Here is a 15496-nt window from a genome sequence, read left to right as displayed (position 1 = left end):
CCATGGCTGCTACATAGAAAAATCCCACTCCTATTCCTCATGATCTCTGATGGGAAATATCTAAAAGTAAACCCAAAAAGCAAAGGGCATGGTTTTCAATTGGAACAAACCAGCCCTAACTCCACTTTATAGTAGTGAGGACTCTAAACCTGACTTCCCTTATGCATAAAGCTCCCTGTAGGACAACGCTCAGCAACCTCCACCTGCAGAGCTGGACTGATGCTCTCCCATCCTCAAAACACATCCAACTTGTCCCTTCCTGCACCCACTGCACCCGCTGCACCCGCTCCACCAAGCTCCCTCCCCTGCTTTCTCTTCTCCCAACTGCCTGCAAGGAGGTATCTGAAAAAAATCATTTAAACCATCTCCAGGTGCACTCTCACACCACCTTAAACCTGATCATCACTTTCCCCTAAAGCAGTGTCCCTAAACAGGGGGTACCCACAAAACAGAACCACCCTCTGGAGGTGGGGCCCATGACTTTGCCTTCCTAAGTTTCCGGGTCAGGCACAACACCCTGAGGACCACTGCTCTAAGAAACCCAAAAGTGGTTTCAGCGTGTTTTCTTGAATCCAAAACTGTTTGCAGCACTGAAGTTCAACGTGCCTTTATTTTTTTCAGGGGACACTGCAGACACTACCAGATTTTCAAAGGTGACCATTTCCACTGAGTGACTACAGGACTGCCCCCAGGACTTGGCCACTTTCCGTAATGCTAGCCAGAGTGCAGTGGTAGCATGTCTTTATCTAAATAAATAGTCATTTGCTGAACTCACGTTTACTGCATATTTTAGGGGAAACGAATGAGAGTGAAGTGGCAGCCTTGGGAATGACATGGCTACCCACCACATCAGCAACTTTGTCTTCTTAAAGTTGTGTGCTCCCAAGCGCTCCTGAAATCTACTCCTGTCACCTAACTTCCAGATCCAGAACTGGTACCCAGGTGTGCAATGCCCCGAGGTGTGTGTTTGAAGGAAGAGCAGTCACCATAATCACTCAGTTGTCTGCATTTCTAATTATGGCCACTCATTTGTCAGTCTGAGAATGATCATATGCCTTGATTGTAGTCACATGTATTAAATGATTTTTGAGGATCTGCTACAAACTGATATTGTGTGAATTAAATAGAAAACTAACTTACTTGAGAAAACAAGTTGGTAGTGATTTTTTTTTATTGTCACCCCTGCCCTGATACACTTACTGTTTACAATTACAAATAACTGTGCAACTCTCTGGGCAAGGCAAAAATTTCAATTTTTTAATGCCTTCACCATCACAGGCATCATGGCAAATTTGGGGTAGCGTATTTTTTTCAGGACAATAAGCCCATTTTAAACTGAGTCTAAGGCTGGGTGCAGTGGCTCACACCTGTAATCCCAACACTCTGGGAGGCCACAGCGGGTGGATCACTTGAGGTCAGGAGTTCAAGACCAACCTGACCAACATGGTGAAACCCTGTCTCTACCAAAAATACAAAAATTAGCCAGGCATGGTGATGCATGCCTGTAATCCCAGCTACTCATGAGGCTGAGGCAGGAGAATCACTTGAACCCGGGAGGCAGAGGCTGCAGTGAGCTGAGATCATGCCACTTTGCTCCAGCCTGGGCAACAAAGTGAGATTCTGTCTCAAAAGAATAAAGATAAACTGAATACAAACTCCCTAAAGTTCCTTAGGCTTTTTAATAAAGTAAATGTAAGTAATGCCACACACATACACACACAAATCCTGATTTATTCCCTGTTTCTCATACATTGTTGGCATTGTTCTACTTAAACAGCGACAGTGATGACTCCAAAAAAAATGTTTAGAATTAGAAGTGCATGTTAATCTGAGTAACTTAAGTACAGAAAAGAGTTAGTACACCACAAGCATTTTCTACACTTTTATTTTGTGGTGATTGTGAGACAAACACAGTCCAAACAATAGACTTCTTGTCCTCCCCCTCCCAACAACTATCTGACTCCACAGCTCATGCACCCCAATTACAGCAGGTGTCGGGCTGGCATAAAGGCTTCTCACCAGGATTCCAGTTTATCCTTCTCAATCCTTTTCTCATCTCTAACAAAAACGCCACACATACATGTAGTTGTGAGAGGTAAAGTCTTCTTTACACTCACCACCAGGGGGCGTAGGGGAGCACAAAAGCCTCACAAACCTGCTCCAGGCTCCTGCCTCCTCCAGGGCCCGAATGCACCGCCTTCCCAGGAATCCTAACCTGGTCTGAGAAGGGGCATCACAAATAAGCTGGCACTCAGTCGTGTACTAAAAGGATTGCTAATGCTCCCTTTAAAAGACTTTCACTTCTACGCCATCTCTAACAGGGCCATGCAGGTCTCCATGATAGCGCTTTTTTGGTCCAGTGCTTCCCGGGTCTTTCCCTGTTCTTTGCCCGTACTCCCATTTCAAATCATCTATGAGTCAAGAGTCTCTCCCAGGCAGGTGAATCACTCCCCACTAATAAGCGAGCGGCTTGGGGGAGATGTGTTAACTGTTTCAGGCTACTTGGGTACCTTTCAGTGCAGACTGCTTCAGGCCAGAAAACCTCGCTCCCACTTCGTTTACACTAATGAATTTAATCGGTAGCCAGCAGCCAGGGGAGTTGATGTGGAAGATGCTCTAAGAAGCATCCCCAATTAGCAAGCCTCAGCCAGAAACTACCTACAGAAAGTAGGAGGCCCTAGGGGGAGGCAGCCCACTCCTCATTATTCCTGTAGCAGGAAGGGACTTCCAGACGGGACTCCAGAGGTGATGGAAAGTGGGGGAGGCACAAAAGCAGCAAACAGCGGAAGGAAGTGCCAGCAGCTGAGGCTCGGCAGCCAACAGCCACGACATTCAGCAATCTCAGTGTGACAAACAACACATCTGTAGTGTGCTGAGCATGACTGTGGCTCCTCAGACAGATCTGACACCGCTGTGCACCAGGAATCCCACCCATACCCGCACATAGACACACAACAGACATGGATGGACACGGGGACACACACACCCTCAGTGATGACTTAGCACCTCACTGCCAGGAGTATCTTCTGTAACAGATATATGCATGTGTACATACAGCTCATGCACACACATCAGCACCCACTGCCTGCTCTGCTATGTGACAGTACCGGGAATTCCCCTATGAATTACCCAAGAAACAAAGCGGGGGCCAGTGAGCAGCCAGTCTTAGCTTCCTTCACAAGCCCATCACCAGCACCTAGTGTTTCCCCGGACTCAACAAGCAATTCTCCCCTCTCTGGCCCCTCCTTTAGAAATGAAATCCATGCTGGTTTTCTAAATCAGTCTGTAAACAATCCTGAGTCAACTCCTCGGGTCATTTTCTTGGGGCTCATTCACTCTAGCTCTAGAATGAAGGAATGGGGGTAGGGAAGACACACCCCATTTGATCTTACAAACCAGTAAAGATTAATGGGAAAGTGTTTAAAAAAAAAAAAATCACAAAGAAGCTCCCCACTCAGTGGCAGTTTTGCACATAGGTACAATGAGTTTACCAGCCCATAAATATTTTTAACCAACACAACCTCATGCTGTGGTGTGTACAAGGATCTGAGAGTATATGACTGGCTATCATTTCTTGCTCTGGGCAAGCGTTCGCCTCTTTGCATCTTCTTCTCTAAGTCACTATAAGGTGTCAGTGTCAATCATTACCCTCTCCAGGTCCTGCCGCAGGTGCGTGAACAGCTGCAGCCTCCTAAACAAGACATCCTGCTCCCGCTTGGCTAGATTGTCCTCTTCGTCTTTCTTTGGGGTGATCAGGGGCTTGTTGAAATTGACCTTCCTCTTCAACTTCCAGTACTGGTACAGGAAATCCACTACTTCCTCAGGCAGCCGCAGAGCCCTGGCAACATCCAGCAGGTTGACGAAGGTGTAGAACTCATCCTCCAACTGCTGCAGCTTCTGCTTACGGACACTCACCCGGTGGGCCTCCTCCCGGTTCTGCTCAAGGCTGGCAAAGGGCTCCAGCGGATTCCGGGGGGAACACTCAGGGGCCCCATTCTCCTGTGCAGCCCCCTTGCCAAGACTCTCCTCAGGTTTCCTATGTGAGCTGTGCTTTGGGCAATACGACTTGAACTTGACTTCATCATTCTCTGCTAAGATGGTCTTCATCTCCAGGCCCCGGTCAAAAGCACAAGTCACATGGAAGGCTGTGCGGCAGTTCTTCACAGAGCACTGGTAAGAACACACAAAGAATATGATAATAGACCATTATAGAGCAACCATGGCAGAAGGCCCACAGTGCTAGGCACCCCATGTACACAAGCACAGAGAAGAGCCATACTTCAAGAATGTGCTGTGACAGGAAAGTTGTATGTGGATTAACCCTGGAAGATCATGTCATGTTTTAAAAGAGGTAAGGCTTGGGATTTTTTTGTAGAGATGAGGTCTCCCTGTTGCCCAGGTTTGTCTCCAACTCTTAGGCAAAAGAGATCTGCCCATCTCGGTTTCCTAAAGTGCTGGGATTACAGGCGTGACCCACTGCACCCAGCCAAGTCTTGGAATTTAAGGGCCCTCTTCAAATGAAAGGTTTAATCGACCAAACCCTAACTTCTTCGGAAAAGTAACTGCATCCAAATCCCATCTTGAAGCAGACATGATTATACAAATAACATGTGTAGAGGAAGGAGGTGTGGCACCAGGATCATATTCAAAAGAATTTGTCCTCAATATGCAAAGTCCACTTTGGTTTTCTTACACATTTGAGCTCTTTTGGCATAAACTTGAGTAAGAACCTTCTTGGGAAGAATGACTACTACTCACAGTTTGAACACAAATCCTCATTCTGACTCCCCAGCCAGGAAGAGTCCCAACACAAGTGAGAAAATGAACAGTGCACTTCCTTGAAGCAGCACCAAGGAGAAACTGAATAAAAACCCCAAAGAATAGGAGACAAGAGGAATCTAGCACAGGAAAGGTGGGGAAAGGTCTTCACACTTGTGAAGAAGCTTCACCAGATGCATGGAGGGCTCTGAGCCCTGAGATCTGTGCATGCCGGGCCTGGCCACTGAAGAGAGGCAGAATTGTGCAAGACCCTTCCCATGGGTCACAGGGAGGTCAACCTAGAGGCCAAGTGTCAGCAACCTATACAGAAGAACACCTCCCCCTCACTGCCTAACAGGGCCACAATTTAGTGCCTTTGATTCAGACAGCAAGTCTGGTGTAGCAGGAGCAAAGTGATTCACTCCTCCTCCACTGATCTTGCTGAGCAAATCCCTAGAAGGTGGTTCCTCATGGTGACTGAAGCCAGTCCCTGAAAAGCAGCACTGCATTGTGTGAGGCCAAGTGATCCCCAGGGCATGCCAGGGGCTGCACAGAGCTGTAGAACTCAGTGGCTTCAAGCCAACTGAGAAGTTGAATTCAACTCATTCAACAGATCCTGAATCACATCACCACGGATGGCAGAGGCTAGAGCTAAGGATTTCCCCCTAATCATTTCAGTATTTAAGAGGAAACTCGCTGCCAGCCAGGCTTTATTCCATTACTATGAGGTCTCTTTTACTGAGAAGAGGAGAAAATCCAGCTCCCTTCACCATTCTACCCTTACAAACACCTCAGCCACACAGACTGACATAAATCTGTGTTTTCTCTATAAATAATTTCAATTCTAAGAAATGTGTGAAATCAGCTTTGGTGGCAGAACGCATACGCGCGCGCGCGCACACACACACACACACACACACCTGGCCACTGTCATGAGAAGACAAAGTGTCTTCCCTTGTAGCACACAGCCAAGTGGGAAGCAAAAGTGGGAACAGATGACTGAGACACTATCTGTGTTTGGCTTAAACTACACTTAACCCAAGCGCTCTAACCCTAAAGAGAAATGAACTGCAGCAGAATATTTATACAGGACTTTGTAAAAACGCCAAATGGCCTTCCTCAGGGTTTTCCCATTCAGGTTGACTCAGCAAACAGATGTTTCAGAAACGTAAACCAGAGCCTTCACAGCTGCAGACATTTCAGAGAGGAATTCTTTTAATAAAATCAATCCATTCTGTGAAGATATGAAAAATCATCAGCCTTCTTTGCCCTCTTCTTTAGATTAATGTTCTGGGAAAAAGAGGTCAATGGCAACAAAAAAGTCATTATATCATCTCTCTTCAAAAGGGAAACAAAGATCCCATTCGCCCACCTCTTTTAAACATTAATTATGGACCAGGATTGGCATACTAAGGAAAGGGCATAAATCCTACGCTCAGAACACCAGGGAATGTGGTCTGCTGCAGCCTGTTTCCTGCCAGTGCACACATGCATACGCATACTTACACATGCATACTCACACACATACGCATGCATATGCATATACATATACACGCATACTCACACATTTTTACACACACATACATGCATACACACATGCATACTCACACAAGCATACTCACACATGCAAACACAAATGCATACTCACATGCATACTCATACATGCACTCGCATACACACAAACATATGCACTCACACATACACGTATACATTCACCACGCATACTCAAATACACATTAATGCATACTCACAGCACACACATGCATAACCAAATACACATGCATACACATGCATAATCACACGCATACTCACACCCCCACACGCACTCACATTTGCATGCTCACACATACACATAATCACACATACACACGCATATTCACACACACACTCACACATGCATACACAAACACACTTAAGTACATCAGCTCCCTGCCCTTTTCCTGCTCCACTCTTCCCTCCTCCTTCCCCAATCCAACTCGGGTCAGAGGCGTTTGTCATGTATACACATGCCAAAAATATCTCCACTATTTCAAGGTCCCCAGCCAAATCCTACCAGCTGTCTCATGACCCACCCTCCAAATATTTCTGTTATACTTTGGATTCTTGAATACCAGTCGAAGTGATCAAGAAGAAAAGTAGAAGCACTTGGCTTGTTAAGAAAATTTAAAAATAGCCAGGCACGGTGGCTCAAGCTTGTAATTCCAGCACTTTGGGAGGCCGAGGTGGGTGGATCATGAGGTCAGGAGTTCGAGACCAGCCTGGCCAACATGGTGAAACCCCATCTCTACTAAAAATACAAAAATGAGAATTGTGCTGGCATGCGCCTCAGCTACTTAGGAGGCTGAGGCAGGAGAATTGCTTAAACCCGGGAGGTGGAGGTTGCAGTGAGCTGAGATCATGCCACTGCACTCCAGCCTGGGCGACAGAGTGAGACTGTCTCAAAAAAAGAAAAAAGAAAAAATTTTAAAACCACCTTCCCGAAAGAAGTATTTATCAGCCAAAATACAAATTGACTTTGCCGAATGAGGTCATTTCTTTAAAACCCATGGCTGACAGTATGACCATGCTCCTAGAGCTTATGCCTGTGCTGAGCTGCTGTGTCTTCTGCCTTGAGAAAGAAGCCATCCCAAAACAGTGCCTCTGCTCCCAGAATTCAATGAGGAAACCAAGGAAGAAGAGCCTGGGGCCTGTGCTGGTACATCCCAAAAGATCCAAACTTAGCCTGAAGGGCCCCCATCAGCCACACACAGCAGCACTGCAGGTCTCTCTAATCCTGACTGGCTAGATGTCAATAATGTGAGACCTAAAAATGAACTCCTCAGGTAGGGTCTTAGACCATGTGAAAAACAGTATGCCATCTATATTCCCTCCTTAATTCCCCTATCTCAAGACATCTTATGTTTGTCTGTACCTGGATATGCAAAAGCAGACAGGCAACATGTTTACACACAGGTGTGCATGCACTCTCTCGCTCAGGCTCTCTGTCACACACACACACACACACACACACATGCATGCACACAAACTGCCATAAAGAATCAGACATCCAGATGATGTTCCAATCAGCTGACAGCATACACGGGAGCCCCTCACGGATGCACATCTACCCAGGCCGTGTTCAAAGAGTCTCTGTTTTTCCAAATGCAAATGCATCAGCATGTCCCCTTGATTACTAACAGGTGTGCGCACACCACGGAAACCTGCAATCTCAGGAGGCCACCACAGAGCTGGGCCAGGGTCTGCAGCTACCATCAGTGACTGCAGGTGAGAGGGTGGCCAACTCTCAAATGCCATGTCAAGGAATATCTCACTAAGATTCCTAGGAGACGTTGGCCTATGGAAAGAAGCTGTGATGTTAGACTTTGGGCAGAAAGAGGGTAGCGAGAGACAAGAACCGCCTCACAGTTCAGGGGAACTTCTGAACTACCCTGTGACTATGAAAGCTTGGGTTCTGGTTACACTGGATACAGTTTTAAAGGTGTGTGTACTGGGGATGGAGTCACCCCTTGGGAGCTTCAACCTGCTTCCTGGATTCTAGTCCCCTCTCCAAACCCTTCACAGAGCCTTCCCTCACTTGCTCCCCACCACGCAGGAAAAGAAAATGAAGCCATTCTTCGGAAGCTAATTACCTGTATAGAGGCCCCAAACTTCTCATTGCAGAGGCTGCACACTAGCGCCCACCGACTGCTGGGAATGTGTGACACCTTGGTGATGGGCTCCATCTTCTCCGGGCTGCCAATGCTCACCTAAAGGTCCGAAAATAGCAAGACAGGGTGGCACAGGTCGTCAAAGGCTGAACATGAATGTCACAAACTAAAAGATCCATTACCTTCCTACATCTCTCCTACCAAACAGTGGCAAGGGGCACTCACTCACCTGGAACAAAGCAAACTCTTACTTTAAAAGCCTCAGAACAGCCCCAGTGCCAACTGAGCCCAGAGCCCAGTCCCCATCTGACAGACATCCCTGTTTGTGAAAAACACTTAGATAACTGAGTTTTCACTTCTCACCAGAGCGTCTGATGACAAACACTCACGTACCAGGATAATGCCGTCTATAATCTCTAGCCCATGATAAATTGGGCAAGACTAAAAATCCATCTTAAATATATTCAAACAGGTTGTCAACAACAGGGTAAATAAATATAACCTGTTTTTAATCTCTCGCCAAAGAAAACCATTTTCTTCAGTCCGAAACATGACTGTATTCAAGATGGGAAATTACAAAGATAAACAAGGTATCATCTCTGCATTCAGCCTGGATCACCAAATTGTATCCCATCAATACCAAACCACGAGACCCAGTGCTATCAAGACCTGAATCATGAAACCTCAATCCAAATCATCCTCAAATAATTTTCCCCGGGAGGAAAATGTACCAAAATCACACCCAAAAAATGCTGAAATTTGAATCGCAATTATATTCTCACACTGAGCTATGCAAATTATATTAGTCAACATCTGAGACCAGAAATAAATTAGACCAGACCTGAAATTAAAAAGGCTGAGGCTGGCCAGGCACGGTGGCTCACGCCTGTAATCCCAGCACTTTGGGAGGCCGAGGCGGGTGGATCACGAGGTCAGGAGATCGAGACCACGGTGAAACCCCGTCTCTACTAAAAATACAAAAAAATTAGCCAGGCGTGTTGGCGGGCGCCTGTAGTCCCAGCTACTTGGGAGGCTGAGGCAGGAGAATGGCCTGATCCCAGGAGGCGGAGCTTGCAGTGAGCCGAGATCGTGCCACTGCACTCCAGCCTGGGCGACAGAGCAAGACTCTGTCTCCAAAAAAAAAAAAAAAAAAAAAAAAGTTGAGGCACAATAAGAGTTTAAATAAAAATCACCAAAGTATGACTAAGAGTGGTGGTTTTTTTAACCATGGTGGTGTCTCATGTACAGCTTGCCACACACAGGATATACAGCTGACCCTTGGGGAATGACATGCCCAGGCCACAGCTGGTTAAGTGCTGCAGGTCTGCTCCCGGGAGTGAGAGTCGCAATGGGAAGGCTCACTGTGATGGAAGGGTGAGGCGAAGTTTGACCACCACCAACTTACAGTCCCAAGTGACTGCTGCTTCCAGCTAACATTTCCACAAATTTACATTCCATGACAAGATGACAGTGTGCTTAAGATTCAGTTTTTTCCCCAAGGATAAAGGTAGCAATTAAAAGGTGTCCTTTTACTCATCAGCTACAATGCTGCCTATTTATGCATGGTTCTCCACCCACGCACCAAATCCCAGTAAAAAGCCAGGATCTTCTGAGCTAAGGTGCTATTAAAAACCATGCTTGACCAGGCACAGTGGCTCATGCTTGTAATCCCAACACTTTGGGAAGCCAAGGAATGAGGACCACTTGAACCCAGGAGTTTGAGACCAGCCAGGGCAACAAAGTGAGATCCCTTCACTACAAAAAATAAAAAATAAGATGGGCCTGGTAACACATGCCTATAATCTTAGCTACTCAAAAGACTGAGGTGGGAGGATCACTTGAGCCCAGCAGGTCAAGGATGCATTGAGTCATGATCCAGCTCACCACATGCCAGCCTGGACAACAGAGTAAAACTCTGTCTCAAAAAAGTAAAAACAAAAAAGAACCACACTTACCTCAGGGATCCATAGAGCACAGCTGACGTGGACCCACTTGGTTCCGCTACGGGTGGGCTTCATAGCTCCACCCTTCTTCGGACACAGCAGACATTTTGGTTGAACCCCCAGGGCACATGTCCGGCACAGCCAGCTGCCCTCTGGTACCTTGAGGATTCCATAACAGGCCTGTGGTCCACAGCACACCCCAGAGGAATAGAGAGAAAGAGAAAATAATATTTTTCCCATTATATCTATTCATTTTAAAATACTTAGAAAGATTTTAACAGAACTACCACCAAAGTAGAGACACTCCCATAGCTTCCTGGCTATGAATCCTCTCCCCTTAGGAAAAATGCCAGGCAGCCTCACAGGAGCATTTAGGAGGTATGTGAGCTCTGCTGATACAATACATATTTACTTAGCAGAGGGTGGTCCTGGAAACTACTTGAGGACAGAAAGGTTTATGTGAAATCCGCTTTGCTGTGTTGCCGCAGAAACCCATCCATAACAAGTTTCTAAATATTGAGCAGTAAGTCCTCGAAACACTCCACAGGGCTCCGTGACAGAAGCTATTCCTCTACTTTACTGATAGAAGTGGGATACAGAGTGTGGAGAAAAAGCACACAGCAGTTGAGAGAATCTCCCAAAGCTGCTGAATGAGATGACAATGGAACAGGAGAGAAGCATGCACACTCCCTAGGCTAAGCAAACTCCACACCAACTAGATCCCAGTACTCTCCCAGTGAACACAACAGGGCAGAAAAAGGAGACCTTCTACACAGAAAGAATGTCATCTCCTTAGCTGATATTTAAAACAAATTCAGCCTTTCGGAAATGGAGACAAAAAATAATTTAAATTAAAAAATAAAACAAAGCCTGTTTTGTACAAGACGGCAAAATTACACAAGATGTCATAAACTACAGAAATCAAGGCTTTTACAACTAAAGTAATTAAGACAGTTCAAAGACAAAAAAGGTTAATGTTAAGTAAGTGAATAAATAAAAACCATGATGGTACCAGGAGCATATTCAGAGAGCCCTTTAAAACCCCAACTGTTCAGAACTTTGTCCTTGAATGACCTGGAAGTCAGGAAGTCGAGAGTCACAGTAGCATAGCTCTAATTCTTTAGACAGAAAAAACACAGCCACTATGCAATCTGAATACCCACGACGATGCAAAGAGGAAACCACAAGGATGAGAGTTAAGCAAAGAAAAGTCACACTTCAGATGGACGCCTCGGAGCACTGTGTCAGGGCCATGAATAAGCCACTGTCAATGCAGACTTACTAGAAAAAAAAGTTAAGTGACACTATAAAGGTTTCAAAATACTAAAAGTCTGTATCAGATATTCTACAGTCACAATTGAAGGAAGGAATTTTTTTTACTGGAAAAGCAGGTCTAAGCTAATTTAGGAGATTACATAAAGTATGCCTTAAAGATAAGCCATGAAGGATTTCTCAAAGGAAAAATGAAGTAAATGTTGAGGAAAAAAGACAAGGTGATAGGGCAAAAAGAACAGAAAGTGAAGAAGGGGGCATCCAAAAGCCTTAAGTTACAACTCTGCCACATGCCCGCTGTGAGAGCTTGCACAACCCTGCCTTGACATCAGTTAACTCGCTGATAAAACAGGGGTTGACCAGTTTTCAAGCAGAACGCTTTTTTTCAAAAAAATTTTTCATGGGGAAAAAAAATAGCAAGTTAAGACAAGAAGAAGACTGAGAAGTCAGCCAAGTAAATACAAGAAGCACCAGCAACCAAAAATCAACTGGTCATCAGGGTGCTCATGTCACAGAACAAAGCCACCACAGGAATTCTCACTACTGTTAGGAGACTTCCCAGACAGTGTGAGATCCAGAGCAACAGACACGATGACTGAAGCAGGAGTCGCAGATCTCCCTGTCAAGGAACCAGGACTGGGCCACAGCTGGGGAGGCCTTCAGACAGCGGGAAAGCCTAAGAGGTCACAAATTATGAAGCAAATGGTAATCAAGAACTTCATGGAGCAAACGTGCTTCTTCTTCCCAAGAAGTCACCAAGCACCTATTCCATACAAGTCTTTCTTTTAAGTGTGCTTTAAATCTCAGCATCAACAGGTGAATTCAAAGAAAGTACTTCAGGAGAGCCTTTTAAATCCTAAGAATATACGTGGGCACACGTCCCCGCCCAAATCCAAATTTCTTCATCACTGCATTAAAAACTAAATAAAAAAGAAAAGAGGCACTGAGATTGTCATAAACTTTTTAAGTTACCGAGCGCCCATCCTCCTGAAATCTAAGCAAGCAACCACCAAAATCTACTGTGCTCTTTTTTTTTTTTTTTTTGAGGTGGAGTCTCGCTCTGTCGCCCGGACTGGAGTGCAGTGGCCAGATCTCAGCTCACTGCAAGCTCCGCCTCCTGGGTTTACGCCATTCTCCTGCCTCAGCCTCCGGAGTAGCTGGGACTACAGGCGCCCGCCACCTCGCCCGGCTAGTTTTTGTATTTTTGGTAGAGATGGGGTTTCACCGTGTTAGCCAGGATGGTCTCGATCTCCTGACCTCGTGATCCGCCTGTCTCGGCCTCCCAAAGTGCTGGGATTACAGGCTTGAGCCACCGCGCCCGGCCTACTGTGCTCTTTTTTAAGGCAGGAAATCGCCTTCAAGAAAAGGGGCTGCTTTCCTCTCCTTTAACAGCTCAAGCTTATACCCTAACACATGCTTACAAACACGACAGGCAAAGTGTGTCCTCGAAAAGACACGCTCAAGTCCTAACTCCAAATATCTAAAAATGTGACCTTCTTTAGAAATAGTCATTGCAGATGTAATTATTTAAGATGAGCTCACTCTGAAGTAGGGTGGGTCCCTAGTCCAATAGGACCGGTGCCCTTCTAAGAAGACTGCCACGTGGGCCGGGCACGGTGGCTCACACCTGTAATCCCAGCACTTTGGGAGGCCAAGGCGGGCGGATCACGAGGTCAGGAGCTCGAGACCAGCCTGGCCAACATAGCAAACCCCATCTCTACTAAAAAAATACAAAAAAGAAATTAGCCGGGTGTGGTGGCACACTCCTGCAGTCCCAGCTACTGGGGAGGCTGAGGCGGGAGAATCACTTGAACCTGGGAGGCGGAGGTTGCAGTGAGCCAGGACCACGCCCCTGCACTCCAGCCTGGGTGACAGAATGAGACTCCATCTCAAAAAATTAAGAAGAAGACCGCCATGTGAAGACAGAGACACAGGGAGAACACACATGATGACAAGGGCAGCCGCAAGCCAAGGAATGCCCAAGATTGCCCAAATCACTATGAGCTACAAAGAGGCAAGGAACTGCATGTTTCAGAGGAAGCACAGCACTGCCACCACCTCAATTCTGGACTTCTAGTCTCCAGAACCCAAGACAATACATTTTTGTTGTTTTAAGCACACACAGTCTGTAGTAATTTTTCTGTTACACAGGGCAGCTGTAAGAAACTAATACAGCACACTAACACACACCTTTTCAAAGGTTTGTTTTCTCAGTGTTCTTAATACCTAAACTTAGGTGTTACAGTAGGACAGAGGGGGCTCATACATTCTTTTTAAATAAACTTGACTTCTATAGATAAGAATAAAACACTATGTGAAGAAAGACGATTTCCACAGAGGGTGCTATCCTTCTGGCTGCAAAAGCAGAGGATATATTTCAATCACTGTAAGAACCTACCAGGGAAAAAGAAAGTCTATAGGGCGTATTTCTTTAAATTGTAGAAAAACAGACCCCATTCAGAGGAAGAATCCTGGACTCCAGGCATACACTCCCCACAGCAGACAGGCTCATGCCCCAGGTTTCTTCGTTCTGGCCTCCCTGCCCCACATACCTGGTGCACACAGATGTTGCATTTGTCACAGAACACCATCTCATTGCCGTCCTCACCATCAGGAGACTGGCAGACATCACAGACAACATCTTCATCATATTCGATCCCCAGGCCTTCCTCAGTCTCTATGGCGTGATTCATATTGTCGTAGCATCGCTGCTCAAATTCCTCTAAGACCCTCTCCATGGTGTATTCATCTAGTTCAGGCATTCCTGAAGTTAAAAATGCCACAAACCCATTTTAATAAATCTGTATTAATAACTATTACAAAATAGTTCCAGTTTATTTATACTTAAAAATAATGTACAATGAATAAATAATAGTCTGATAAATAAATCCATCACTGGCCAGGCGTGGTGGCTCACACTTGAGCCCAGGAGCTCAAGGTCAGCCTGGGCAACATAGTGGAACCCCATCTCTACAAAAAATATGAAAATTAGCCAGGTGTGGTGGCACACACCTGTAGTCCCAACTACTCAAGAGCCTGCGGTGGAAGAACTGCTTGAGCCCAGGAGGTTGGGGCTATAGTGAGCCATGACTGTGCTACTGTGATCCGGCCTGAGTGACACAAGACCCTGTCTCAATCAATCAACCAACCCATTGATGCATCCATCCCTGAGGGCCCCAAAATTTTTTATTAAATCGTTATCAGATCCTTCTAAGAAACAATCTTCAAAGGGGAGAGTCTTCCAGGAAACTGTTATGTTCTTATGGTCAGGTAGTAAAGATGCAGTGTAGTAAATGGGAAAGCAAAAGGTAAATTTTAAAAGGATTCAAGGATATTAAATACATACATTGTTGAATACAACATTTCATTATACTCATTACACATAACAACTAACACGTAAGGGACTTCAAAACCAGTACCTCATATATGGTTTGGATGTTTTTTAACATTTGCCTTTCTTGGTAGGTAAAACAGTTCTCTCAAAACAGATTACACTTTGGACACTCTAATATTTTTAAATGGTTTATCCCTCCTCATCCTCTGACTTCTACAAAGTTGAAAAACATAGTGAACCAAATGCAAAAAAAGACTGAAACAACAGGTACAGTGGCTCACGTCTATAATCTCAGTACTTTGGGAGGCCGAGGCAGGTAGATCATTAGAGGTCAGGAGTTCAAGACCCGCCTGGCCAATAGGGTGAAATCCTCTCCACTAAAAATACAAAAATTAGCCAGGCATGGTGGTAGGTGCCAATAATCCCAGCTACTTGGGAGGCTGGGGCAGGAGAATCACTTGAACTCAGGAGGTGGAGGTTGCAGTGAGCCGAGATTGCACCCCTGCACTCCAGCCTGGGCCACAAAGTGAGACTTCATCTCA

At 45.7% G+C, this 15496-nt stretch overlaps 2 protein-coding genes across 8 annotated transcripts in view; one reads left to right on the top strand and one right to left on the bottom strand.

The window, feature by feature from the left end:
* Window positions 1-2375, top strand: part of SCLT1 (sodium channel and clathrin linker 1) — a 231338-nt gene extending 228963 nt beyond the window's left edge. The window contains exon 22 of the mRNA XM_030916898.1: window positions 622-2375. Within this exon, the coding sequence (XP_030772758.1) occupies window positions 622-674 (53 nt within the window). The 3' untranslated portion in view covers window positions 675-2375. The remainder of the gene's footprint in view (window positions 1-621) is intronic.
* The window catches only part of JADE1 (jade family PHD finger 1), a 66216-nt gene that overhangs the window by 10118 nt on the left and 40602 nt on the right, over window positions 1-15496 (bottom strand). For all 7 annotated transcript variants that reach the window (XM_030916858.1, XM_010378512.2, XM_010378513.2 and 4 more), the window contains exons 6-9: window positions 14173-14384; window positions 10361-10528; window positions 8388-8504; window positions 3649-4170 (exon numbers count right to left, since the gene is read on the bottom strand). In XM_030916858.1, coding sequence (XP_030772718.1) covers window positions 3649-4170; window positions 8388-8504; window positions 10361-10528; window positions 14173-14384 — 1019 coding nt within the window. The remainder of the gene's footprint in view (window positions 1-3648; window positions 4171-8387; window positions 8505-10360; window positions 10529-14172; window positions 14385-15496) is intronic.

Source organism: Rhinopithecus roxellana, chromosome 2, assembly GCF_007565055.1.
Source record: "Rhinopithecus roxellana isolate Shanxi Qingling chromosome 2, ASM756505v1, whole genome shotgun sequence".
In the NCBI taxonomy this organism is placed as follows: domain Eukaryota; kingdom Metazoa; phylum Chordata; class Mammalia; order Primates; family Cercopithecidae; genus Rhinopithecus; species Rhinopithecus roxellana.
This window is presented reverse-complemented; position numbering and strand designations above follow the sequence as displayed.